The following is a 25,971-nucleotide window of genomic DNA, read 5'->3' as shown; positions in this document are numbered from 1 at the left end:
AGCTGACTCCAAAAGCTGTGCTTTGACCTCCATGTATGCACCTTTGCACGTGTAAGCACGCAAACGATTCTTAATGGGAGCACAGGTGTCATGTGCTCCGAATTCTAGCACTGGGGAGAGGGAAGCAGGGCAATCCCTGCGGCTTACGGTGCAGCCAACCTAGTTTACTTGGCGAGTTCTAGACCAGTGAATCTCTAGATCAACGAGAAAGCCTGTCTAAAATGCAAGGCAGAAGCATTCCTGAACATGAACCCGGGGTTGTCCTCTGACCTCTGGAAGCATGGACACATACATGCACCTCCATACACATGAATATGCACACACAAAAGAAAAAAAATGAAGACACTGATACTTGCACTCATTGTGTCTCCGCCACAGAATCTAGATCACACATGCATACATACATGCAAATAGAAAGTTGGTCATTTGGGAAGAGGAGGGGTCTGGTTGTTGCAGGGCTGTGACGGGGCTGTGGGTGAGTGAGCAGAGCATATGGTAAACATACATGAAATGCCATCAGGAAACCATTAATTATACAATGAATATCTACTAGAAAAAATAATTATGTCCCCCCAAAAGGAGGCAGTGGACTTGATATGTATGCCTGACATGTCTCCTTCCTAAGGTGGCCCTGGCTCCGGCAAAGGCACCCAGTGTGAGAAACTGGCAGAAAAATATGGATTCACTCAGCTCTCTACTGGCGAGCTCCTGCGCCAGGAACTGGCCTCAGAGTCAGAAAGAAGCAGACTGATCCGTGACGTAATGGAGCGTGGAGACCTGGTGCCCTCGGTAAGCAGAGACCCACCCTGCTCCCCCTGCTCTCCCTGGCAGTCAAGCCATTGGCTGCTGTGACAGGCTGGACCACCAAGACAGAAACCTTAAGGGGCAAGGAACAGCTTTGATTATTCTCCATGGTAACAGTCCTGAGGTGGGCTGGTCCATGCCAACAACCACTTGCCTTCCAAGCTGTTCCGTGGCCAGCCACTTACATGTCGACCTGGATCCTGTGTTTCCTAAAGCCTTGCTTTATGTAAAATCTTCAAAACTCAGGTGGTGTGGAAAGCTAAAGTCAGAATGCTCAAGGAAATGAAATCTCCTTGGAGTGGTGCTGTGCCGTCCTGTGCTGTGCTGTGCTGTGCTAACTGTCCACATGACGGACTCTCAATCACCTAGAAGACAGATGGTTCTGTGAGCATGCCCATGGGAGATCATCTTGACTGGGCTCATTGGTGTGAGAAGACACCACTTGAATGTGGACAGGACTGTGCTCTGAGTGGGGGACCCTTGTCCTAGGAGCCTCTCCATTGCTAGGATAAATACCAGGACCAAAAGCAGCTTATGGGTGGAAACAGTTCATCCACATCCCAGGTCACAGTCCATCACTGAGGAAGCCAAGGCAGGAACCTCGAGGCAGGAACTGAAACAGAGACCACAGGGGAACGCTGCTGGCTGGCTTTTACTCCTTAGCTTTCTCAAACCTATTTTCTTATATAGCCCAGGCTCACCTGCCAGGAAAAGCATATTTCTACGTAGGGCTGGGCCTTTCCACATTAATCCACAAGAGAATGCCCCACTGACATGCCCACAGGCCAATACTATGGAGGCAATTCCTCTGCTAAGGTTCTTTCTCCCACGTATGTCTAGGTTGATGTCAAGTTGACAAAAAGCAGTCAGCACAGCCATGGGCTGTATAAGATGGAGAAAGAAAGAAAAGCTACATAGCAGCATATATTTATTTACCTCTCTGTGTTTGTGTGTGTGCGTGTGTGTGTGTATGTGTGTGTGTTGTGTGTGTGTGTGTGTTTCAAGGCCAGAGGACGATGTTAGGAGGTTAGGTGTCTTCTGTCTATTGCTTCCCACCCTAGTGTTTGAGATGGGTCTCTCACTGAGCCTGCTCACCTTTTGGCCAGGCTGGGTGGTCAGGGAGATCTTGACATCCACCTGTCTCTGCCTCCCAGGACTATGGGTGGCTGCTGGTATGTGTTGCTGTGCCTCGCCTTTCAGTACAGGCACTAGGCACTAGGGAGTTTGAATTCAGGACCTCATGTTCATAGCAAACACTTTGGCCCACAGATCTATGTCCCAAGCTCTTCATACCTAGCACCACCCCTTCACCGCCCTCATGGTGCTGGCTCCCACGTAGCTCCCTCCTCCGTCAGGCTGCGCTGCCTCTGTGCTGGCTCCTCAGACCGAGCTGTCTATCAGGCATTCTCTAGCTGGTTTAGCGCTGCCTAAGTGCCACAACCCATCAAAGAGGCCACCCCAGCTCTGCTCTGGCCTCTGGCCCCTGGCCCTGCTTTCACTGTGCCCGTTATCTACATCTGTCATCTATTCATTTGTTTGCCATTGTCTCTCTTCCTTATTACACTGTGAAGCTGATGAAGAATTAATGTGCAGTTATTTAGGGAAGGGTTCCAGGCATATCTGTGACATCTGCATTCCCTCAGGCCCCCACTCCTTCGCAGGACTTCCACAGTCATCGGTTAAATCATGGTTTGAGGGGGAAATCATGTTGCTAGAGAAACAGTTCTTCAATCTCACAGTCTTCTCAAGTGAGCACATGTCAAGTTTGCGTATGATGCTTCCTGGGAGGACATCAGGGGTGAATGTGTTCTGAGCAGTGTCTCATTTGCCCCTAATCTGCCACGATGCCCTGCTCATTCAGTTGCTGCCGGGTGGGACAGAGCTAGCATGTCTCCGGGGGTGTAAAATGCCATGTTTGGAGACTTCCTAGTTAGATAACAGTAGTAAGGACAGACTAGCAAGAAACCCCTCACCAAGGGGGCCATAGCCCAGACCTGATTGGAATAGCCACCAACACCACAGACAAGAAGGTGGTGGGAGAGGAGGATGTCTCGTGGAATGTTGCCTGAGGAGATCTGCTGATAAGCTTGGCCAGTCCTCCCTCCGCAGAAGAATGAGGAGTCACAAGCATTGTGAATTGGGGCTGTGACTGGGCCCCAGGCTGACCACTCTTTCTGCTGTAGGGTATCATCCTGGAGCTGCTGAAGGAGGCCATGGTGGCCAGCCTGGGAAACACCAAGGGCTTCCTGATTGACGGCTACCCGCGGGAAGTGAAACAAGGGGAAGAGTTTGGAAGAAGGGTGAGTGGATGTTGGCAGTATCCCTACATTCAAAGCCTTCATTTGCCCCGTAACACTGACCAGATCTTTCCATTACAAATAACAGAGACTTTTTTTTAAAGAGGGAATATTAAAACAGGGCAAGAAGTCAGTCGTGGTCATGCTTGGCCGGGTCACAGGTGCAGAACTACCCTCATAGATGTGCTGTAGGTGCAGAACTACCCTCGTAGATAGGCTGTAGGTACAGAACTACCATCGTAGACTCATGCTGTTCATGTCTGGATTTTCCCATCTTTGTGTTGGCCCAGTCTCTTCTATTCCAGGCTTATCATCCACATTTCTGTGGCCTCACAGAAAACTTTCTGTTTTAGGGGTGGCGGGATGTCCCACAAAAGACCCAAGGCTGTTTCCTTCTCACCCTTCATCACTGAATGGCTGTGACAAGGGAAGGTATCTGCTGACAGACCCAGCCTAGAGGATCTAGCAGGGGGCAGGGGGCACTCTGCCTGAGCCATGCAGCCTGAGAAGGAAAGGCAGTCACCCCTGGGGGAGCAGGGATGTATTTACACAGAAGATGGGGAAAGAGATGCTGGGAGGACAGGATCCAGATGTGTGCTGCTCCCCCCTCCCCGATGCCATCCCCAGCCTTATGTCCTCCCTTACCTTAGGAGGTAACTGGCTCAGGGCCACTGGCCTTCACAGGAACACTAGCCCTGCGGTACATCTGTACACCTTGCCTGCAACTCCGGGCAAATGGGGGCACATTTGTGGCACTGATGCCAGAACCCACGAGGAAGGCATGGGGATTGGCTACTGTTGCATTCTGCAGTATTTCCCTCTGATGCCTTTCAGTTGATATTTTTTAAAGAGAAGTGACCTTTTCAGGTAGAGAGCGGAAAGAAAGGCCTCACACTAAGGGGATGGATCAAGCACAGAGAGGTTTGGTAACTTGCCCGTGGTCACACAGCTGGTGACAGCTAATGATAGGACCAAGATTTGGGGGCACTGTCACATGGATAAAGGCTGCTAAACCTTGAGATTCACCTGCCCTTGTATCTGCCTGGTCTAACCTCCCTCAGGATCCCTCCACTGCCTATCTCCCTCTTAAATATACAGCCACATGACCGGAGAGATGGCTTACTAGTTGGGAACACTTACTGCTTTTATAGAGGACCTGAATTGGGTTCCCAGCCCCCAGTGGAGCCTCACAACTGCCAGTAACTCAGATACAGGGTACCCAACTTTCCCCTCCGGCCTCCATGGGCACCAGGCATGCAGAAGATGCTCATCATATAAGCAAAGAGGCACACACATACACATAAAACATAAAATGAAAATTAAATACATCTTTTTAAAAAAAATAGAGTCAAAGAAAAGCTTCATGGTCCACTTGGCAAAGGTGGACAGGGGTGGTGGATTCATGTGGCCAGGCCTCGTGACAGCATCCACAAATAAATGAGAAGAACAGCAGCAAAACAAGTAAACGTATGGGCAGGTGACTGCAGCTGGCCTCTGAGTGACACCAGACGAGGTCACAGCTGCCTTTGCTGAGGCAGAAGGAGTGGCAGCACAGGCCGTGCCCTGCTTGGGCATTCAGGGTGTAGACGTCTTTTGAAAGTGCGCTCAGAGGTAACAGGATACTCTTCTGAAACCCCCCAGGTCTTCCAGACAAGATATATAGCAAATCTCACCCAGGTAAAAGCAACAAAATTATAACCCGAGTTCTTCATCTGGACTCAGAGCCGGGGCTGATGGCAAATCCCACAGTGGATGCCCGTGGAGTTATAGGCCACAGCAGGCACCAGTGGGGATCTGAGGAGATGCAGGCATAGCCAACCAGCAGCCCACAGGCCACGTGCACCCCAAGACTGCCACAGATATAGCCCAACATGTTTATAGATGGTAGCATTATGTCCCAGTCCAAGAGGTTGGCTGCCTTTCGATATCTTTCCATGTTGACATCCTTACAGCTCATCATTCCTAGAGCCTGGTGCTGGCTGCTGGACAGGAGCGCAGACAAGGCACCGAGACTCCCCTAACTTTTCCACACAGCCCCTCAATATTCCTGTCCCTCATGTGTCCTCCTCTTCTACCTAGAACCCAGGCAGCGTGGGCTCAAGGCTCAGTATGGGAATTCCATCCTACTGTGAGCCCCATTGAGTCCGCCTTCAGAGGTGGCTAGCTGGAAGTGCCCCATCTCACCACCCAGCCACCTTCAAGTGACACCTCTATTTCCTTACAGAGTCAGGCCTTTACATACTGCCAGGAGGATGACTTCTGCGGATCCCAATGTCCACTAACCACACATGAAGCGTGAGCGCCCACCTCAACTTTAAATAGAAAAGACATTGCCCACACAGGAAGACTCTTGACATGAGATCCATGAAAAAAAAATCAATTTCCTCAAATATTAAAAGAGAAAAATTCAGGGGACTGGAGAGATGGCAAAAAGGTTAAGAGGGTTTGCTACTTTTCCAGAAGTACAAAATTCTCAACTATTTTTCTCAAAGAAAATTTTTGAGAAAACAATGTATGTGATTCGGGTCACTCCAGACATAATTACTGTGCCAGCTGTGTTCATGGCAACAGTACGGGATCCAGGAGAGCGAGGTCAAGCCTTGCGGTTTGTGTCCAAGGAAACGACTTGGCAGGAAGCTCTAGACGATCCGCTGCAAGGCTTGTTACCACATTACCATGGTACCATCCGTGTTACCATGGATTCTGGTAACATGCGGGCAGGCACTGGTTCAATGTCAGGTCTATGCCAGGGCTCCATTCCTAACAAGGCCCGAACAGTATGCTGGTGCTAGTGATCCCACCCTAGTTTTGGGTGTTGAAGCCACGTCTCTCCCTGCTCTTAAGTTGGTCCTGGTGGCCTTTTATGGCTGGCTTCCAGATTAGATACAAATAACCTCTGCTTGTGACTGAATGAATCCCAAGAGTGACCTGGAAAATGGCCCCTGCAAGCCTGGCAGCTAATCACTGGGAGAGCTAACTCAACCACCAAGTGCCTCCCACGCTCGCCCTCTGCTGGTGAACCAGGGTCGTTCTCTCCTGCTTTCTCACCCTCACTTAGTATTCCTGCACAAGCACCCCTCAGAAAAGCATGACCTGTTCAAGGCTGAGTTATATTCCACAGGTCAGACTTTAGTTCATTCCTCCACTGTTCCTTATGCACCATGCTTCCCTCAGAGGGGGTGGCAAGGCTTCCTGCCCCTGCATCCTGAACATGGCATGCTGGTGGGGTGTGGGTATGGGAATGGCTTTTGTGGATCAGGGATAGGGACGTAGAGTTGGTACGTCCCAGGGATAGCAGGGACAACGTCAGGAACCAGCTTCAACAAAAATGCCTCTTGCCAGGGTAGGGGCATGCGGATCAGGGAAATAGTAAAGAGACCAAAGTCGTGAATAAAAATAATGACACAGAAAACATAAGATAGTATCAGGAGTTCCAGTGAATACTGAAATTGCCTATGTTTAATTTTCCTTACACTTTTATACCCAATACAAACATCTTTAACATGATACAAAGACAACTCAAACAGTTAATTGTTTCAACACTTTTGAGACATCAAGTCATTAGCATTGTGTTGTTTAGGCAGTGAAGTCGCCCTAGACCGAGTATCCTGAGGGCAGCCACTCCCCAGGTTAAACCTCCAGTTATAAAAGAAGGGGCAGAAGTCTGCTTGTACATCCTGACCATCTGCCAGGGTGGAGTGGATCTACCTGTATGGCCATCTTAATGTCAAAAGGACCAAGTCACCACATCCTGGTCAGAATGTGTTGCCCTGTTGCCAACAATTTTGAACAGCCTCTAACTCTCTGACCTTCAGACAAGGTAAAAATTGGCTCGCAGTTTGGGGGCCACCACACAACAGGACAGTTTAGGAGATTCATGGGGAGATGGTGAGGCTGAACTCACAGGGGGGTCACCATCATCCGTTTGTTGGGACATTCCTTCTGTTTGTGAGACTTGGGACCGGAAGCAGAGTCTGTAAGCCCTGCACACTGAGGTGGGAGTTCAACCCCAGAAGGAAGCAGAGCAGCTGCTGCTTTGCAGATTCTGCTGCGTGCCCAGCAGTGCGCCTGCAGCGTCGCATTCAACCCTCCCGGGCAGCCTGTGGTCTCCTCCACTGTGCCCAGGAGCGCGCCTGCAGCGTCATATTCAACCCTTCAGGGCAGCCTGTGGTCTCCTCACCGTCTTCATGGGGTTCAAGATGCAGAGAAGGTGGGTGGGATGTCTAGTAAATGATCCAGTCAGGTGGTTTAAAAGAACAATTTGTTTTCATCTCTTAGTTGTGCGTTCGCTGGGCTCTGCTGGAGGGGGGGTCTTCCCATGAGGGATCTGGGATTTTAATAGTCAGCTACTGGGGAAAGTTGGGCATGTGTTGGCAGCTGGCTAGCCTGGCATTTCTACTCACGTGGCTCTCCTGGTGGCTAGCCGAGACTTCCTCACTATTTGGCAATGTCAGAGTAGGTGAACATCAAAGAAAGTAGCTGATTTCCCCTATATTAAGTATTACACAAGACCAGGCAGACAGTGCAGTTTCTTATGGTAAAACTGTATTTTTACCAAATGTTTGAAAATTAATTTCTTCATAATGTATTATCAGCAAATGTTTAATTTGTACGGCTATTTTATATATGTGTACCACAAGGGTAGTGTAAAAATCACTCAGGCACAATGGGGCCTCAAGCATGGAAACAGTTTAGGATGCCCTTACCTCACTCCAAAAAGCAGGTAGTATCCTTCCTACCCCCTTCCACTGCTCAAGAATCACAGGGCACAGACTCAAGGGTGCAGAAGGCTGGGCTCCACATCTCAGGGGAAGGGCAGCTTTTAGGTGAAAGGTGGCAGAGATGGATGAAGTCCACTTTGAACCTTGTTACATCAGACTCTGGTCCTAACAGCCTGACTCCAGTCTATCCCTGCTTTCGGTCACTCTGTTCCTCTGACTCCGGGTAACACACACCCAGCATAGGTCATCCTTGGTGTCTGGAATAAGGTACCCTGGTGGCATGAAGAAGGAATTACCAGGACAGGGAGACAGTTACGTGCAAATACTTACATGCACACACATATCACATGCATGCACTTGCACACATACATACATGTACACACAGTCATGCACATGATCGCGTGCACACACACCCTTCCCCTGCATGTAAAGGACTGACTGGCTATACTGGGATGTTTGTAATTGCTGAGTTATGTGGATAGAGCTCTGAGGCAGCAGGTGGTGAGGCTTGCTCTGGAAGTGAGAAGCCATGAGGTCCAGTCCCATCTCTACCGTAGTATGGTGCTGGGCACTTGAGGGACCAACAGACCAAGGAATGGAAGGCCCCCAGACCTTCCCTAGAGTTCCAGCTGACCTGGCTATGCTCTGCTTCTTCGCCCCAGATTGGAGAGCCACACTTGGTGATCTGCATGGACTGCTCGGCAGACACCATGACCAACCGCCTCCTGCAGAGAAGCCAGAGCAGCCAGCGAGGGGAGGACACTGGCAGGACCATTGCCAAGCGCCTGGAGGCCTACCACCAAGCATCCATCCCCGTCATCGCCTACTATGAGACGAAGACACAGCTACGGAAGGTGAGGCTCATCTTCAAATGGGCTGCGTGCGCTTTCCTTCTCGGAGAGAAAGAAAGGAGAGGCACGTTTTCTTACGGGATCTGGGGAAGTTGCAGGAGTGAGAACAAAACAGGAATTGCTTTCTTCCCTTGCTGTTGTCTCCATGAGAGGTGAATAGATATGAACATAAGAGGGCGCTGACCATGGTGGTGTACAGTTTAATCCCACCACTCAGAAGGCAGGGGTAGGTGGGGCTCTGTGAATCTGGCCCGCCTAGTGTACAAGGCAAATTCCAGGCTAGCCAGGGTCATATAGGGAAAATTTGTCCTTAAAAAAAGAGTATCTGATGTCAGATGGCCATAAGAAGTTGGTCACTAATCTGAAGCAGGGGCCATTGTAGTTGCTGAAACTTCTTTTCCCAAGACAGACAGCAAGTGGGGGGCCTAAAGCATGAGCCTGTGATCCCAGCCACTGGCGAGGCCGAGACACGAAGATCTCACCTAACACACATGAGGCCTGGGGAGCACTCACCTAACACACATGAGGCCTGGGGAGCACTCACCTAACACACATGAAGCCTGGGGAGCACTCACCTAACACACATGAAGCCTGGGGAGCACTCACCTAACACACATGAGGCCTGGTTTCAATTTCCAGTACTGAAAAAAGAAAAAGGGAGGGACAAGCTTAGGCGAGAGCTCTAGCACTAACTGTAGGTGGTGATCTCAGGTAAACAGGATGACCCAAGGGCGGGCCTGTTCCAGATCCTGGATTTGATACCTTTGGGTTCTGGAGTTCACACAGGGCTTGATTGGGACTTGGCTCCTTTGCACCAGCTTCTTCCAGAAACTGACTTGGGGAGAAGCACATGAGGCCAGGCTAGTCAGTGGGGCTGGGGTGAGGGGGAAGCTGGCACATGACGTCATGCACAGGGCTATGATGGGGCGGGGAAGGCTGGCACATGACGTCATACACGGGGCTATGGGGGGGGAAGCTGGCACATGACGTCATGCACGGGGCTATGGTGGGGGGAAGGCTGGCATATGACGTCATGCATGGGGCTATGGTGGGGAGGGAAGGCTGGCAAAGGTGTCTGCCACCAAGCTTGAAGACATGAGTTCAGGTCCCAGGACCCACACACTAGAAGGAAATTCCCACAACACAACCCCCTGAGTTGCCCCCCTCTGCTCTGCACACTGGCATGCATGCACCCACCGATGAATAAGATGAAAAAATTAGTAAAATAAACAAACATGAAGGTATCACGTGAGTGCACAGGTGCAAAACTCAGGGCTGAAGCTAGAAGCAAGTGCCTCCCTTAAGAGCTCTTGCTGCTCTTCCAGAGGACCTGGGTTCAATTTCCAGCACCCACACACAATCATTTCTTAAAGAGTCCCAGGGAATCTGACACCCTCTTCTGTCCCCCCAGGACATTGTATGTACTTGGTGCACAGATATACATGAAGGCAATACGACCATCTATACATAGGAATAAAAATAATTTAAAGAAATTTAGGGCTGCAAGAATCTTTGTAAGGCTAAATCCCCTAGGAAGCTTCCCCACTTGGTGCGGCCTGGAACAGCCGAAAAATTCTCCAAGTAGAAGGGAACTTCTTCCACTTCAGTCTGAGACTGGGGAAGGTCAGGCAGATCCAGTTTATCGTGTTTCAGGATCAGGAAATCCCCCACCTCTGTGTTTCTTCCTCTCTGTCTTGAATTATCTGAATCTAAGCCTGCAGACTCCCAGATGAATGGCTCGTTGACACCGAACTGACAGGGTTCTCAGAGAAACCTGGGTTCTGCAGTCCTTACAATTCTGTTACTCTCCAAGACATCAGGTTCCCAGGCCTCTGGCTCCTCTCTCAGGCTTCCCCTCATTGGGGATGCAGGCATCTGGATCCAGAGAAGTAACATTTATCTAGTCTGCAGTGAGTGAATTTGCTGCTCAGTCAGTAGCTGGAAACGAAGCACTTGTGAAAAGTACCAACACTGACCAAATATTGCTGGAAACGCTTGTCTGGGTGCTGGGTCCCAGGCCAGTCATCCTCCTTACGGGTCTTTCTGATATAAAGTGCTGGCAGCAGCTGTGGGAATTCTTCCAGCCTTTTAGTTTATGATTCTTAGTGGGGAAAAGTTTTCCCCTCTAGTTTGAATCATGCTCATTTTTTAAAAATATAGAAAACCCATTTCTGAGTTCCACCGCCCAATCAGGGTGAACACTCCAGAGCACTGACTGCAGAGAACATGGCCTGGACGTGGGAGTGGACGTGGTCACAGGGCATGGCAGGGACATGGCGGTGGACGTGGTCACAGGGCATGGCCGGGACATGGTGGTGGGCGTGGTCATAGCTGGGCTAAGCAGACAGCATAGGAAGTGATGGGGCAGACACTAACTCTAGTCCACTCTGACACTGGGCTGGATCCTAAAGCCCACATCACCAAGACATGACAACAAAAGATGCAGCTTGGAGAACCATCAGCATCACGATTACACATTCCATCCACAGACAGAAGCAAACAGGCAGCTACCAAGGTCACCCTCCTTACCTCCCAGCGCCAGCTCTGATTAAAAACAAAATCCAATGTCTTCTACACTGAGCAGGACATCAGAGCCTCATAGGCAGACCCGTCACTGGAGAGGAACCTGCTCACCCAGTGTTCTACACACCAGGACATCACAGTTTAACGGCAGGCTCAGCACTGGAGTCTCTGGGGTGAAGTGGATCATGAAATTCATTTTGACTGAGAACAGTGAGTTGCTGCAGTCATGGGACCATGCGCAATGTGGTGGAGGTTGCCAGTCTCATGTCTGCTAATCCCATAAATCCTTTTCTGCTCTCAGAGAACAAGGAACTTGGGCATCTTCTTAGCTTACTTTTAAATGTGCTAAATCTGCAAGCACCAAAAATGGACCTTAGAATTGACTAAGTACGCTGAAGCCCGGGCACTCGGGAGGTATGGTTCAAGGCCAGCCTCAGATGCATAGCGAGTTCAAGGCCAACTTGGGCTATGTGACTCCTTGTCTCAAAACAAAGCCCCCCACAAAACGTGGCTCTACACATGTAAGTTGGTCTGCCTCATTCCTGTGCAGCTAGTTATATACAGAAATAGAAGACCTCTTATATTTCATCTAAATTACTCTATGGGAACTGAAATGAACAGGCAGATGGAAGTGTTGAAGGAACCTGGGAAGGACCGGCGAGAAATGGAGGGACCCGCCCTGCTCCTCTTACTACAACTAGGTACTGTCATTGCTAGTGCAGGCTCTGCTTTATTTACTTCAGCGGTTGTCAGATCTTTGCAAAGTGCTATCACCTACGTCTGTGTTCTTCAGGAACCTTTGTCTCATGGTTTGCAGAGAATGGGTGCACACATTTCTTTGTAGCTCACTCTCCACCTCCCATTCCACGATCATTCCTTGACCCATGTCCAGCCATTCAGCCGTGCAGTGGTGGCGCACACCTTTAATCTCAACACTTGGGAGGCAGAGACAGGTGGATCTCTGAGTTCAGGGCCAGCCTGGTCCAGAGGGAGTTCCAGGAGAGGCTCCAAAGCTACAGAGAAACTGTCTCGAAAAAACAAATAATAACAAACTACCTGATAAATAATGATGTAGTTGACAAGTATCAAACTTTAAGTTTTGTGGTCTGATCCAACCCCTTTCACTTCCTTGGCTTGGGCGACACGAGTCATCTTTCAGGTGATTACTTCAACATCACACGTGACATGACCTTTATCATTCTCAGTGTGTCTCTGCTCTCCCAGGACTGTGCGAGACGTCCCTAATCCACAGCCCCTCGCCTGTACTCCTGCTGGACTTCACTGCCAACGAGCGCCGTGCCCTTGCTCAACTGCACTGTTGTCTCGTGGCGGCTTAGTCCCTCAGTGTGGAATCCGCTGGCACCGAGGCAGTGGAAGCCAGGTGCTGTGACTCCTGGTACAAAACACTTCAGCCCAGGGTCCTAAAGGGACTTTTAAAAGTAAAACAAACATTCCCTTAACCACCGAACAGGCCAGCAAACACAAGCCCCACCCCAACGCCCCACTGTCTCTTTGGGTCCGATTCTTCTCCATGAGAACCAACCATAGTCTCTGGCTCCCATGAGTCTTCTATCTTTATGGTTTGATCACCTATGAAGAGATCAATATAACTTAGCTTTGTTTCTGGTCATGTGAATGTATAAACTTAATGTGGATCTCCATTATTCCAGTACTCTGGGGATGGAGGCATGGAGGCAGGATCCTCTCTTACATAAGGAGTTTGGGGCCAGCCTGGAATACATGACACTTTGTCTCAAAAAAAAAAAAAAAAAAGTAGAAAAATGAAATACATAAAAATATTGCTAGATAAGATTTTGGTAGTGTTTAAACATGTAAAAATTGATTCCTGGTTGCAAAATTGAAGCTACTGTAGGCAGGTAACAAGAGTTTAAAAAAAATTGTTCCTCAAAGTTACCTCAAACAGCCCTGAGCTCTCAGGAAAATTGTCTCCTGGGCATCCATGTTTCCTGTATATTGCTGTATATTCCATAATATTCAAGTGTGTGATCAAAAGACTAAGGAAAACCATCACTTGTATCCAGGGAAATGTAAGAAGTGGAGAGCAGGTTAACTACATGCTCAGAAAAAGCAAACATTGCATGTTTTCTCTTGTATGCAGAATCAAGATTCTAAAAATAAACCATTAAAAAGAGGCAGTGGGAGACAGGATAAGAGACTGGAGAGCTATGTGATTGAGAGATGCTGTGTGCAATTATGAAGACATCATGGTAAAACCCACTATTTAGTACAATTAGCAGATGGTAAAATCATCTGAAAACGTGCCGACCGTGCGCGGAGCCTCTGGCAAGAAGGAGCTGGATGCTCTACAGAGCCTGGGGATCACTGGGCTCTGTGCTTCAGCCAGTTCTTAGACCACCTGCAGGGCCACCAGGCCTCTGCTTCTCCCAGTACTTTCCCCATCTGCTAGCATTTGGATGAACCTCCACAGCTGGTGGCTTCAAGCCCTCAGGACACCACCATCAACACCCTCCTCCCGACTCTTCTGGACAATTCCGCCTTTTTAAGCATCTGGTTCCAGCAGCCTTTGGAAACCTTCCCTTTCTTAGAGTGCTACAACCCAATTGCAGGACACTGCTGGTGACCATGGCTCCAGTCACCCTTCTGCTCACTGACCTATGTATTCAGTTTCATTAGAAACTGGGCAGGAACTCAGTTCCTTTTTAAGTGATAATCCCCACCCCCCAACCCCATCAACTCTCCTAAAGGAGGCAGGGCCTGCGAGGTCTAAGGCATGCTACCAGCATCTCTGGCCTCCGCAGAGCTTCTGGGGCCAGGTCCTGCCTTCTGAGGAGGAGCTTTATGTTTACTCTCTGCAGCGGCTGGCTCCATCTGCTGCTGGCTCCCTCTACAGGTGAATCATCCATCTCCGACAACTCTGCCCCAGTGTCTGCACATTGTGGGCCTAGTCTCTGCTTCTCCACACCCCTGCTCCTGAGCCCGCTAGTCCAGGCTACACTCCCACTGTGATCCTAAGGGCTTTCATGGCAACACCCAAGTGTCTCTTGATTTCTAACAATACTCAGAGCACGGCCCTCAGTTTGCTGTTTGGATAAACTTTCTGCTTTAGAGCATTTAGGTCAGAAACTGAGGGGTTCTCAGATACCCCATCCTCAAACACAATCACCTCAACTATCAACATCACACAGTCATCCATTTGTCACAGTAGATAAACCTGTACTTGTCACCCAGAGGCAACGGTTGACATCAACACCTTCGTGTTGTACAGTTTGGTAACCCTCACCTCCCTCTGCACTACCATGGTGTGACTATACAGCACGTGCCCCTTGCAGACTTCTGGCTTCCTCCACTCAGCGATGTGCATGGAAATCTCATTCGTATTAGTCTGAGTGACCTCCACTGTGTGGGGGCCACTACTTGCCTGTGTATATGCTAAGAGACATCTTGGTACCTTTCAAGTTTTGTCAATCACGCAGGAAGCTGTTGTAAACACGCACAGGCAGGTTTGGGGTATCTGAGTTCCGTGTGGAATAAAGCTGCCGGGGCCTCACAAGCGGCCGTGCCGCTTTCCACTCTGAGTTCTGGCTGTTTCACATCCCAGGCAGCATTTGGTGGTGTCAGCCTTGGGCTTTGGGGCATGCATATAAGTGTGTAGCGATGCCCTTTCATGTTAATCTAGAGAGGTTAATTCTGTTTATTGGGTCTCACTATGTAGCCGTGGCAGGCCTAGACCTGGATATGTGGACCAGGCTGGTCGTGGACTCAGAGACCCACCCTCCTCCGCGTTCCTGCGCTGCGACTAGATGGCGAGTCGCTCCAAAGGGACGGCTTCTGAAGCCGCCCTTTTCACTCTACCCTCTGTGGGTGCGGGAGGGGAGCGGTGAACAGGACGACACTATGTTTTAAGTTTGCTTAAAAAATGACATTTACAAGCAGGCCAGAGGGCTAATAACTCTCTCTCTCCCTTTCACATACAGGTAAACGCAGAGGGAACACCAGATCAAGTTTTTCTTCAGCTCTGCACAGCTATTGACTCTGTATTCTGAAGGAGAAATGCACAACTGTTAAGGAAAGGAGAGACAGAAAGACATGAAATATGAAATCCGTCCCGATTAACACATTTCCCTCTGCCCCCTCCCACCCCTCGCCCCATCCTTGCAGGCTGTTTCCTTCCCAGCCCGACTCACGTAAGAGATATCTGGAAGCCATGCATGGTATCTTTGGGACTGCCCACTTTCCCTCCTGTAGACAGCTGTCCTCTCTGGTACACGTTTTTCTGTCACCGGGCTGTACTGCAGAGCAAAGTCAGGATAGGAAGAGCAGCATGGGATCGGCCTGTACTGCCTGTGCCCCGGGGCGGCTGGAGTCCGACCCATCCCACAGGGAGAATGCATCCCTAATTCTCCACAACAGCTTCCTTGAAGTGGGTACTTCCTTAGCATGGGGCAAGCCTGGACACGTCAGCCTGCACTGACTCTGGTGGGAACTTTAACTGCTCTGTGGAACACAGAGGCACCAAGCCAGCAGTACTTGGCAGAAAATAAGATATTGTCCAGCTTCTCTAAGGGAGCCAAAAGGGCAGTTTTTGAGAACCCAGCTACATGGAGTCTGAGCAAGTGTACAAGCTAATCTCCCTGTGGTGTGGTACGTCTCAGCATCAGAAACTGGAAGTAATTTAAAAGTAGGAGAGATGATTACTACTTCACTCACTGGCTAAAATCATCTTGCAGTTCTGATACAAGATGATTACTTCCTGACATATCGCCCAAGTAAAAAGAAAGGAACAATATCCTAAGTGATGCCGGGGGACAGGCTAGTGTGTGGGTATCTTGTGGCTCTTGTGTATGTTTCATGGGCCTGCTCCATGGTTAAATACCTGCACCACACCAGCAAGGCGTGGGTCTTTTGTGCGGAGCTGTTCAACTGGAGCTGCTTCTGTCTTCTGAAATACCTGCATCTTGTGCTCAGTCACCACACAACACACAGTTCAGTTTGCATGATTCTTTTCCTCAACGAGTGTGCAAATACAGATGTTTCCAGGACAGAACTGTATTTTTAAAATCATTTTTTCCCTCAAAACAGTTATGTACAAATGAAATAAATGGAAACCAGCAAAACTCTTTATTTATTTGTAACTCACATCGTTCTGGAAAGCCTTTGACAGCTTTCATTCCAAACAGAAGCAAACACAGTAATAGTTTAAAATTATGATCCACTTATATGGTTTGAACTTTGGCCACAGACCAGATCTGAGCTATTACAGAGAAATTGTGAACGTATTCATGATACATGGTCATTTTCCTATTTCTTTTTCCCTAGCGCTGGCTCCTAAACAGAAACGCCAGTGCATGCTGGATAAGAAAGTAAGTTTCTTTGGTTACAATCAGGTCTCTATTACCAGAAAGGGTGCATCATGTTCCCACATCTACACAGCTGTGAATGCTTACACTACCCCAGGCTGTCACCCATGACAGGGAACATGGATATCTGAGCAAAGACGCCAAGTGCTGCTAAAGAAAGCTTAAACAAGCAACTCTGGGACTAACAGTCTCCAAACACAAAACACACACTGGCAAACACCACACCCACAGCAGTGGATGAGGAAATGATGCAGACACGCAGGGAGACCAGCCCGAGGCTCCATCAGGTGGCAGCTACTTTGGAAAACTTCAACAGAAAGCAGTACCTGGGAATGCAAATCAGTCTTCCAAAGAACAGCTAAAACACACATTGCTCTTGTGAGTGGCTCCCAGCAACATCACTATTTCTTCATAGCAAGGTTGTACATATATGTGGACAACATCACAACACAAATGTCAACTCCCTGGCTATGACCTACACTCAAGACCACACCTGAACTGGTCTGTGCCCTCCCTTCCTCTCACACATTTGCTCAAGCCACAGTTGCTGCCTTCAAAGCTGTCCAAGCAAACCAAGTTCTTGGCTGGCTCTGGGCCCTGACCACTGGCATTCTCTTGCCTTTTCCTGCAGCTGATCCACACAGCTAGTTCCCACACTCCAAACTAATTACCCTTGCCACTGAGGGTTTCTCAACTTAAGATGACAATGCTCCTCACACTGCTATTTTTCTTTTATTTAACTAAGGGCTGTTTTTTTGCACATTGTTATCTTCTGTGCTGGTCTATAAGCTCCACAGAGGCCTGGGTTTTCTATCGCAGTTCCCAACATGTCTGTTACCACTGAGAACTAGCACGTTGTAAGTTTCAGTGCCTTTCATTTCCCCATTACATGCAGTTAGTGCAAATCAGTAACTAGTTCCTAGAACTCAATCAAAGGTATTTAACTTTCTCAGCTGTGACTAGAACCCAAGACATCCCAGCAAGCATGATGGAGCCCCACCCATGGATGACTGGTTAAGTTGGATGCAGAGGCTGTCCTCTAGGGCACGTCAAGGGACCTCCTGAGTTACTGGCACGTCATGTACTGGGCCCCACTACCTCTAAAGAAAAAAAAAGTTTAACTTAGCAAAACACTGGGTCATATAACCAACAATTACTATAGAGAATCTGCTAAACTGTCAGAGCCTAGAGACACAGACATGGACTGTGTTCTCAAGAAGTTCAATGTGACACAACTCTCAGAAATCACTCCATTTCACAGATACATACTCCCTGTAAGCAAAGCAGTGGGATCATATGAATAGCAGTTACTAACTGCCACTGGAAACAGAGCTGTGTAGGCTTAAAAAGAACAACGCCTGGAACGCTCGGCTCCCTCCAGGGCACCCGGAACCACGGCTTTAAACGTGCTGTCCATAGTAACAAAGTTCATTCATCACATCTCACACGGCTGTAAGGGAAATGTCACAACCCAAGGCTTGTCTAGTACAGCAGGAGGTCATTTTCTGTCACCCTTTAAATACTGTCCTCATACCTCAGTCAGCTATGTCCTGGGATCTAAGTGAAAAGAGGGAGAGAGCAGTCAGGACACCACGGGTCAGGTGGGGGCAATGTGGACGTATGTGTGCATGTGTGCTCCTGCGAGTCACAGCAGTGGGCACTCTGGGGCACCTCCAGCCACTCACAGGTCTCCCTCCTGTGTCACCAATGTGGCCATGGGCCCAGGTTTGTCCTCTAGCAATGCACAAGAAACAAAGGTATCAAAAACACACAGAGTACAGAGTACCTGACAGTGGGGGTGTTCCTGCTTAGGAAACCAAGCCTAAGCAGACAAATCTTAAAGGCAGGTCTCATCACTACACTAACAATATGCCTCAAGGCCTATGTTTCTTTCTGGCTAGGTCTCCCTTGAAAACAGGGCAATAAATGAACCCAGTGAACTGCCTTCCACATGCTTGCTTTGTGCTCTGTAAGGACTGTCTCGGCATTTGCTATTGTGCCTCTCCCCAACATCAGCTTTGGTGTGTTACTGATAGCAAACACGTTGAGCATCATATGCCAAGACATATTCTGACCAACTAAGACACTTCACAACACTGCTTCTCAAGCACAGCGGTCAGCAGCCAATATTCCTTACAGACAGACGAAAGATCCACACACAGAAAAGAGCACTGCCTTCCTCCAATAAAATTACAAGAAAACATTCCCTCCAAGTAATAGGGATGATGTGCTTAGAGCTGAACAAATCCAAAATAAATCCATCTTCTGTTCAAACAGGAAAACCCCACATCACGACCTCCGCCTTTGAGAAAGGCGTTCAAGTGTTTGTCCACTCTTGATGTCACTACAGCTGCATCGCTCACATCCCCTTCCAAGGTGTATTTCAAGCTTCCTGGGACTGTGGATGGATGGAAACTGCTCTCCAGAGCGATCTGGTACTACTTCTATACAGACAGCTGTTACCTGTCCTGCATATTTACAGATAGAAGGCAGCCCTCTGGCTGTGTACTGAGCATTTAGTATAGACACCTAGTCCAGCTGTCTCTCCTTCACCAATGACCCAGAGATAAAAGCATGTCAACTTTTCTTTCTGAGCACAATAAACTGCATCAATATGACCAGTGATACATTTATCAATATATTATTTAAAATTCTCATTTCCATATTTAAAATTCTATTTTTCTTACTTAAAAATTTCAGGGTAGATTTTAATACTTTGCTAAGTACTGAAAAGAATTAGTAAATAATGTTCCCTGAACTTAAAAACAGGAAAAACAAACAAGGTTAAAAACAAGACTAGTATAATACTTAATCCACCATAGAACATACTATCTTTTCCTGGTTGATAACTGTTGGAAATCACCTGTTTCTATACACAAGACTTGGCTTTGTCAGGACAGAACTACTCGAGCGAACTGTCCGCCTCATCCTGAGACCCCGTGTGGACGTCAGTGAGCACACTGCACAGACACTGGCACCCCCAGCAGGACGCAAGCTCACACTCTTCACCCTTTGTAGAGAACAGAAAGCGCACACAGATGGAGCAGGCTTTCAAGTGATGAATTCTAGCTAACACTGCTGAAAGGAAGCCACGACGAGCATTCTATAATATAAACAACATATCCACATAGTTTATTTCTCACAGTTATCCCGACAAGTGAACATTTCAAGAACATACTGCAGACAGATAAGAAACGTACAAAATGTTTTAAATGATGCACAACGAAATCCAGCAGTATAAAAGAATGCTTGTGAACGCTTGCTCACTGTGCAGACTACATTTAATCACTCATTAAATAGTAATAAAAATACAATCTTTTATGGATCTTGTGCAGACTACAAAAGAGGGAGAAATGATCACCATATATATGATTTTTATATTAGGCAGTTTTCTTTGACGAGCTGTACGGACAACTCCGAATACAGAGGCAGAAGGCTGTGTCTCAAGGGCTAACGCTGTGACTGGCTCTACACAGTCCACCACTGGCACTCCACCAGTCTGTACACATCACATGATCATCTTTATAATATGACTTTAAAAATAGATCTGCGTGACAACTGTACGACATTCACACCCGTGAGCTGGTTACAGAAGCAGAGCACAGCCACCTCATGCTTTGCTCTTGGTAAGGACAGTTCATCGTGATTAAAAGTTAGGTATCAAACCGTTACGCAGCTCCAGTCTACTAAAGGCCATCAGTGACCACCGGACAGAGTTCTTTTAGAGTACACATCCTAGAAGCAAACACCAGCATTGGTTAGAACTTTGTCTATAAGTCAGTTTCTGCGCTGAAAACTATTTTCACAAAACTGAAAGCCACTAAACTGATTTAATATAAATACCTTGTCTTCCATCACCATACTTATGACCGAGGTCTTTGAAACCTTTGGGATTTACTCTCGTGTCTACGCGTGCTCTCGTTCCCATCTCAGACCACCACCCACAAGGCTTGACGGTGGTGGTGGAATCTCACCAGGGAAACGCTCAGCTCACCAGGAATGTTCAGCTGCTGATCTACAGCCATACGGTGCAGAGCTGTACTTGACGAGAACACTCGGGGAGCTCTCATGCTGTGAGTGTCCAAACTGCGCACACCTTCAACAATGACGCCATTGCTGTGTGCTGAGAGAACTAGAGCCGACTCTCTCTTCCATGTCATCTGTTGGCTGGGAAGTAGTTAGGGTCAAGATAACTGTAACTAGTGCTCTGGGACACACGGTAGTCTCTGTCTAAGAATGTCTCCGACTTATAAACAGGCTCCAACTGGTGATCATCCTTGTGAATATCTGTTTCATGTGGGCTGCAAGGAGAAAACACAGAGACAGACTCATTATCACATGGCTCCAGATGTATTTCCATCTACCCACCACAGAATCTTCTCAGTTGAACTGATCCCTTGGAAAGCTTTAATAGGAAACTGCTTGAGAGCTGATGTGTGATGTGATTTAAAGAAAATTTTAGTTGCTTAGAATAAAATCTAATGCATAAAATCATTGTTACACAAGAAGTTTGGGATAAAGTTCACTGTTTGAGGTTCCTGTCCCCAAAACAAAGAAAGCACTTACCAGTCTGAACAAGAGTCACAGAAATCCAGGGACATTTCTGGAGGACAATCCTGGCAGTGCCACCGGACACCCTGGATGGGTTCTGCACCACAGTTATCACACTGCAGCAGACACAGAAAGGCACATGACAACATGCCATGACACAGACAGACCCTTCCCCATGCTCTAGAGAAATGTAACACACTAGCTTAGACAGAATTCCCAGTGAAGGAGACTACCGGTGGATTAGAAAGAACCTCTGTATTTATTTACCCAAGAAGTTTTTAAGTCAGTCACCTCAAACTCGGGCATTCTGCCAACGATTCACCAGTGTGAATGTGGACACCTGACTTGCTCATACCAGACCTATAGTTGTCGAGGCGTGTAGCAGCAGACACCCAGAGAGCGTCCAACCCCTCTGTGGACAGTCACCAGCCTGACCCCCCATAGGTAATGCACAACAAGACCCCTCAGCCTGCCCTCCATGTCAAATTTGGAAACCAAAGTGTGGTGGTTTGAATGAGACTGGCCCCATAGACTCATATGTCTGAGTGCTTAGCTCCCAGTTGGAAGAACTCTTTGGAAACATTAGGAGGAGGCTTTGAGTTTCAAAACCCAAGTCTCCCCTGTCTTTCTGTTCACTGCCTGGGGATCGTAAGGCCGCAGCTGCTGCTCTAGCGTCTGTCTGCTTCCCACCATGACAGCCCTGGACTCGTCCTCTGAAACTAAGCAGCCCCCAATTAAGTGTGTTCCTTTATGAGAGTTTCCTTGGTCACGGTGTCTCTTCACAGCAATAGAACAAACTAAGACAGGGTAACTCTCATTTCCTCTCAAAAAAATCTAGAAGCCAGTTAGGAAAATCCCTTAAGGATGAGTGAGGTGACTGGCAGGTCAAGAGGAAGGGTACTCCACAGGCCCAGCAGTCATCCCCTTCCGCACATCAACACTGTCATATATGTGACCAACAGCAACACCACATTATGATCTTGCTGAACTCTCCCCAAGCTCACTAAGTGCAGTCACCTTTTAAAGTCCTTGGCAAACCCCCGCGTGAGGCGGCCTCTGACCACTTTCATGGACTTCAGGTGGACTCAGCTATTTTGTTTGTTTTATTTGAAGACAGTCTCACTCCACAGCCCTGGTTGTCTCAAGCTTACAGAGACCCGCCTGACCGCCGGGATGAGCAGAACCTGAGGCCGCCTCTCTCACGCCCAGCCTTGAGCACCCAGGAAAGTATCTGGAGTGTCAATGAATGGCTCCTCCTCCAACCTCCTGAAGCTCAACGAGGCAGCTCAACGTGAACCAGGGAATGTGTTCACAGTCAGGGACTAGGGAAGCAGCAGGTGACCTTCACCCGCTAGTGCACGTGACAGACAACTGGGGTCTCTTCTCCACACAGAGCCACACACACACTGTGGGCACAACTTTGCATAAAAGAATTACAGAGAAACTTACGAACCTTTCCCTAAATGCTTATCGACTTTAGAGCTGAATACTCCAGATATCCCTTTCCACTCTTTTAGAAATGAGATGCCCGAGTTGCTCACCTTAAAGCCCACATGCTGCACAAACCCACTTTCTGCTTGCATCTGCTGGAGCTTCTGCTTCTTTAACTTCTTAAACTGTAATAGTTCTTTATATTCAGGCAAACTCCTATACATGATAGGAATGCTTTCCTCATCCTGTTAAAAAGAACAAAATACAAAAGTGTTAGTTTGATGACGAAAATGGACAGAGTGTAAGAAACACAATCCTGATTATTTTTCTACTGACATTTCTCACTTTTAGACCAGACTGCTGCAGCCCTGGAGCTGACCAGCAGTGCCATTCAAAAGCATCCCGTGAAGCCTGTCCTCTCCCTTCTCAGTGTCCAGTGCTGTCTGTGACCTCTCTGCTCTGCTCTCAGCCCCACAGTCACTTCCCTCCAGTCTCCCCTGGTCCCACTCAACAGTTACACAGTGGACCTTGCCTTCAAGAGTGTGCACTGCTCCAAACGTGAGCCGCACGCCTCTCACAATGCTCCTTCCCATCTCTCTTGCACATTTGGTACAGATATTTTCCCCCTAAATAGTTCAGTCTGCAGATGGCTAAATCAGAAGACACAGAGACCTACAGATGCAGCAGCCACCATGCGCTTTCACTTGTCAGCTCTGTACAGAGACAGACGGAGAGAGGTGGGCACGGGAGCTGGAGGAGTACAGGGACACGGGAGACACTGTCTGACACAGCTTCAGGTAGCAGCAGGGTGAGAAGGATTTTGGAAACTGTACAGTAACACCAATGACTTATCAATGCTACTGAACTGTGTACTCAAGAGCTTTCTGAGTGATATTATTTCAGGTTTACTTAAAAGGGACTAATTTCAATACTAAGGCGGAATACAGATGTTTCAGTAAGGAGTAGATGATGCACATACAGTATCTTTAGTTGCTGTGTCTTTGGAAAGAGAAACCTATACATGTTACCTTCAGAAAATTCATAAATACACATTTTAAATAGCTATGGGAATCAGAAGGATATGGTGATACATGGTTGTACTTCTAGCTATGAGGATGCTGAGGCAGGAGGATTATCATTTCAAGACTTTCCAAGGCTACACAGAGAGACAAAAAGTTAAATCGAATTAACTTTACTACATTATTTGGTCAACTTAAAATTTTTTTTGTATTGGGAAATGAATTGAGGGCCTTGCACACACTACAGTGACGGTCACCGAACGCCTGTTTGAAATGTTCTGCACCCCTCCTCACATGGCTAACTCTCAGCCAGTCTTTCTGTACCATCTCCACTCTCTGACCTCCCTCTTAAGTGACACAAATGTTCCCTTTATTCCTCTGAAGCAATGAACAACTGCTTACTGATATGATCCGTCAACAGCCCAAGACGTAGAAGCACAGAGAGATATGTATGCTCACAGTGCCTGGGACAACCTGTCACATACATGTTTAGTAAAGCATTCCTCATCTGCAGCACTGACCACCACTAAGGACAGAATCCCAGGTGAAAGCTGCATCAGCATGGGCATCTCCATTAACATCTCATGTTCCGATTCTATGCAACCAGAGTTTTAGTGTACACTCTTTAAGCAAGAACTCAAACATTTCATCACAGGAAATTCAGAACAGAGGACCAAGTCAAATGACACAAAGGGACGCAGTTGACACAGTCCACACTGTGAGCAAATGAGCCAGGTCTCAGTGCCAGCAGAAGGGTAAAGAAAACGACAGGGGGGTTTTCACCCCCACCTCCAGCTCACTGCAGTTTCTGGATCCAAACACACAAGTCAAAAGTGCCCCGAGATTGTGAGTACAGCTTAGCTGGCAGAGTGCTTGCCTATGGAGCACAAGGCCCCAGCATATGTGTGTACACACATCGGGAAATGACTGCGGCAACCAGACACTCCATTACATGAAGAGTTCCCTCCTCATAAACCTGAGCTTGGTGTCCTGAACTCCTGCCAATGGAGCTAACACTACCAGGTCAAATTACTAAAGCTGAGTGACAGAATATGGGCTCACTGGGCTGTTCTCACTACTTTGGCATATGCTGAAGTTCTTTTTTTCCCAATGAAAAACAAAGCATATTAACTTTAAAATCTGACTTGTCAAGTTAAAAGAGAATCTGTCCTCAGCAATCTGAAGAGAAGGAACAGTCAGAAAAATCAAGTACTCTCATAATGTACATCATCAGCAATCTCTGAAGAGGAGAGATAATCAGAAAATTACATACATAATGTACAGTCGTCTGTATAGAAACAGGTAACTAACTTACCGATGCCTCCTCAGCAGGAGTGTTCATGTGGTCATGGAAACAGGACCGGTCATCGTCTTCATCCATATACACAGGTGGCTCATGTGAAGTCATGAAAGTGGAAGGTTTAAAGAGGTGCTTATTAAGGGGGTGCTGTCGTCTGCTTGTTGAAGACTATGTGAGAAAACAAATGTCTTATTGGAACGATGAAGTCTCACTGACAGAACCAAACATGCACACACCCTACTGGTTATAAGAATTCAATGCTGGCTCTACTGAACTTTTACGATCAACTTAGACTGAAAATCACAGCATAAAATGGTCTGAGTCAGATTAACACCTTCCAGTTAGAGAGAAGTTGTCATAATACTCGAGTATCTAAAAAGAATCACCTAACACCAAGTAACTGCTTGCCTTGTAACAGTATCACATGGGCCTCACAACTTTCCGGCAAAGTCGTTATTTAGAGAGGAAGAAACATAGGCACGAGGAGCCAGCATGTCATGGTGAGGGCAGTTTAGACAGCAGAACTGGGATTAGACCTGGATGTGGCACAGCCGTCACTACCAACACTATGCAGATGCCGCTCATGGGTAATGGACACCACAGATAGTTCTCTGCACTGTGAGGGCCACCGTTTCACCCACTTCACTGTTCAAATCTTACCACGGTCAGGAACCACTGCGGCCACGGCTACACCAGACCTCCACACTGACAATGTCTACAGCTACACTAGACCTCCACACTCACGATGTCTATGACTACACTAGACCCCCACACTCACGATGTCTATGACTACACTAGACCTCCACACTCACGATGTCTACGACTACACTAGACCTCCACACTCACGATGTCTACGGCTACACCAGACCTCCACACTCACGATGTCTATGACTACACTAGACCTCCACACTCACGATGTCTATGACTACACTAGACCCCCACACTCACGATGTCTATGACTACACTAGACCTCCACACTCACGATGTCTATGACTACACTAGACCTCCACACTCACGATGTCTATGACTACACTAGACCTCCACACTCACGATGTCTACGGCTACACCAGACCTCCACACTCACGATGTCTATGACTACACTAGACCTCCACACTGACAATGTCTACGGCTACAC

General features: G+C 47.9%; 2 protein-coding genes across 7 annotated transcripts in view; one reads left to right on the top strand and one right to left on the bottom strand.

Annotated features, from left to right (window-relative positions):
• Window positions 1-16,280, top strand: part of Ak5 (adenylate kinase 5) — a 151,007-nt gene extending 134,727 nt beyond the window's left edge. The window contains exons 11-14 of the mRNA XM_038310900.1: window positions 626-789; window positions 2,988-3,104; window positions 8,485-8,676; window positions 15,153-16,280. Coding sequence (XP_038166828.1) covers window positions 626-789; window positions 2,988-3,104; window positions 8,485-8,676; window positions 15,153-15,221 — 542 coding nt within the window. The 3' untranslated portion in view covers window positions 15,222-16,280. The remainder of the gene's footprint in view (window positions 1-625; window positions 790-2,987; window positions 3,105-8,484; window positions 8,677-15,152) is intronic.
• A 10-nt stretch (window positions 16,281-16,290) lies between these two features.
• Window positions 16,291-25,971, bottom strand: part of Zzz3 (zinc finger ZZ-type containing 3) — a 69,870-nt gene continuing 60,189 nt past the window's right edge. For 5 of the 6 annotated variants that reach the window (XM_038310896.2, XM_038310893.2, XM_038310894.2 and 2 more), the window contains 4 exons: window positions 24,852-25,004; window positions 22,628-22,762; window positions 21,102-21,202; window positions 16,291-20,836 (listed from right to left, as the gene is read on the bottom strand). In XM_038310896.2, the coding sequence (XP_038166824.1) occupies window positions 20,692-20,836; window positions 21,102-21,202; window positions 22,628-22,762; window positions 24,852-25,004 (534 nt within the window). In that variant the 3' untranslated portion in view covers window positions 16,291-20,691. The remainder of the gene's footprint in view (window positions 20,837-21,101; window positions 21,203-22,627; window positions 22,763-24,851; window positions 25,005-25,971) is intronic. The other variant, XR_005283077.2, reaches the window with a different exon arrangement.

Source organism: Arvicola amphibius, chromosome 14 (genome assembly GCF_903992535.2).
Source record: "Arvicola amphibius chromosome 14, mArvAmp1.2, whole genome shotgun sequence".
NCBI lineage: Eukaryota > Metazoa > Chordata > Mammalia > Rodentia > Cricetidae > Arvicola > Arvicola amphibius.
This window is presented reverse-complemented; position numbering and strand designations above follow the sequence as displayed.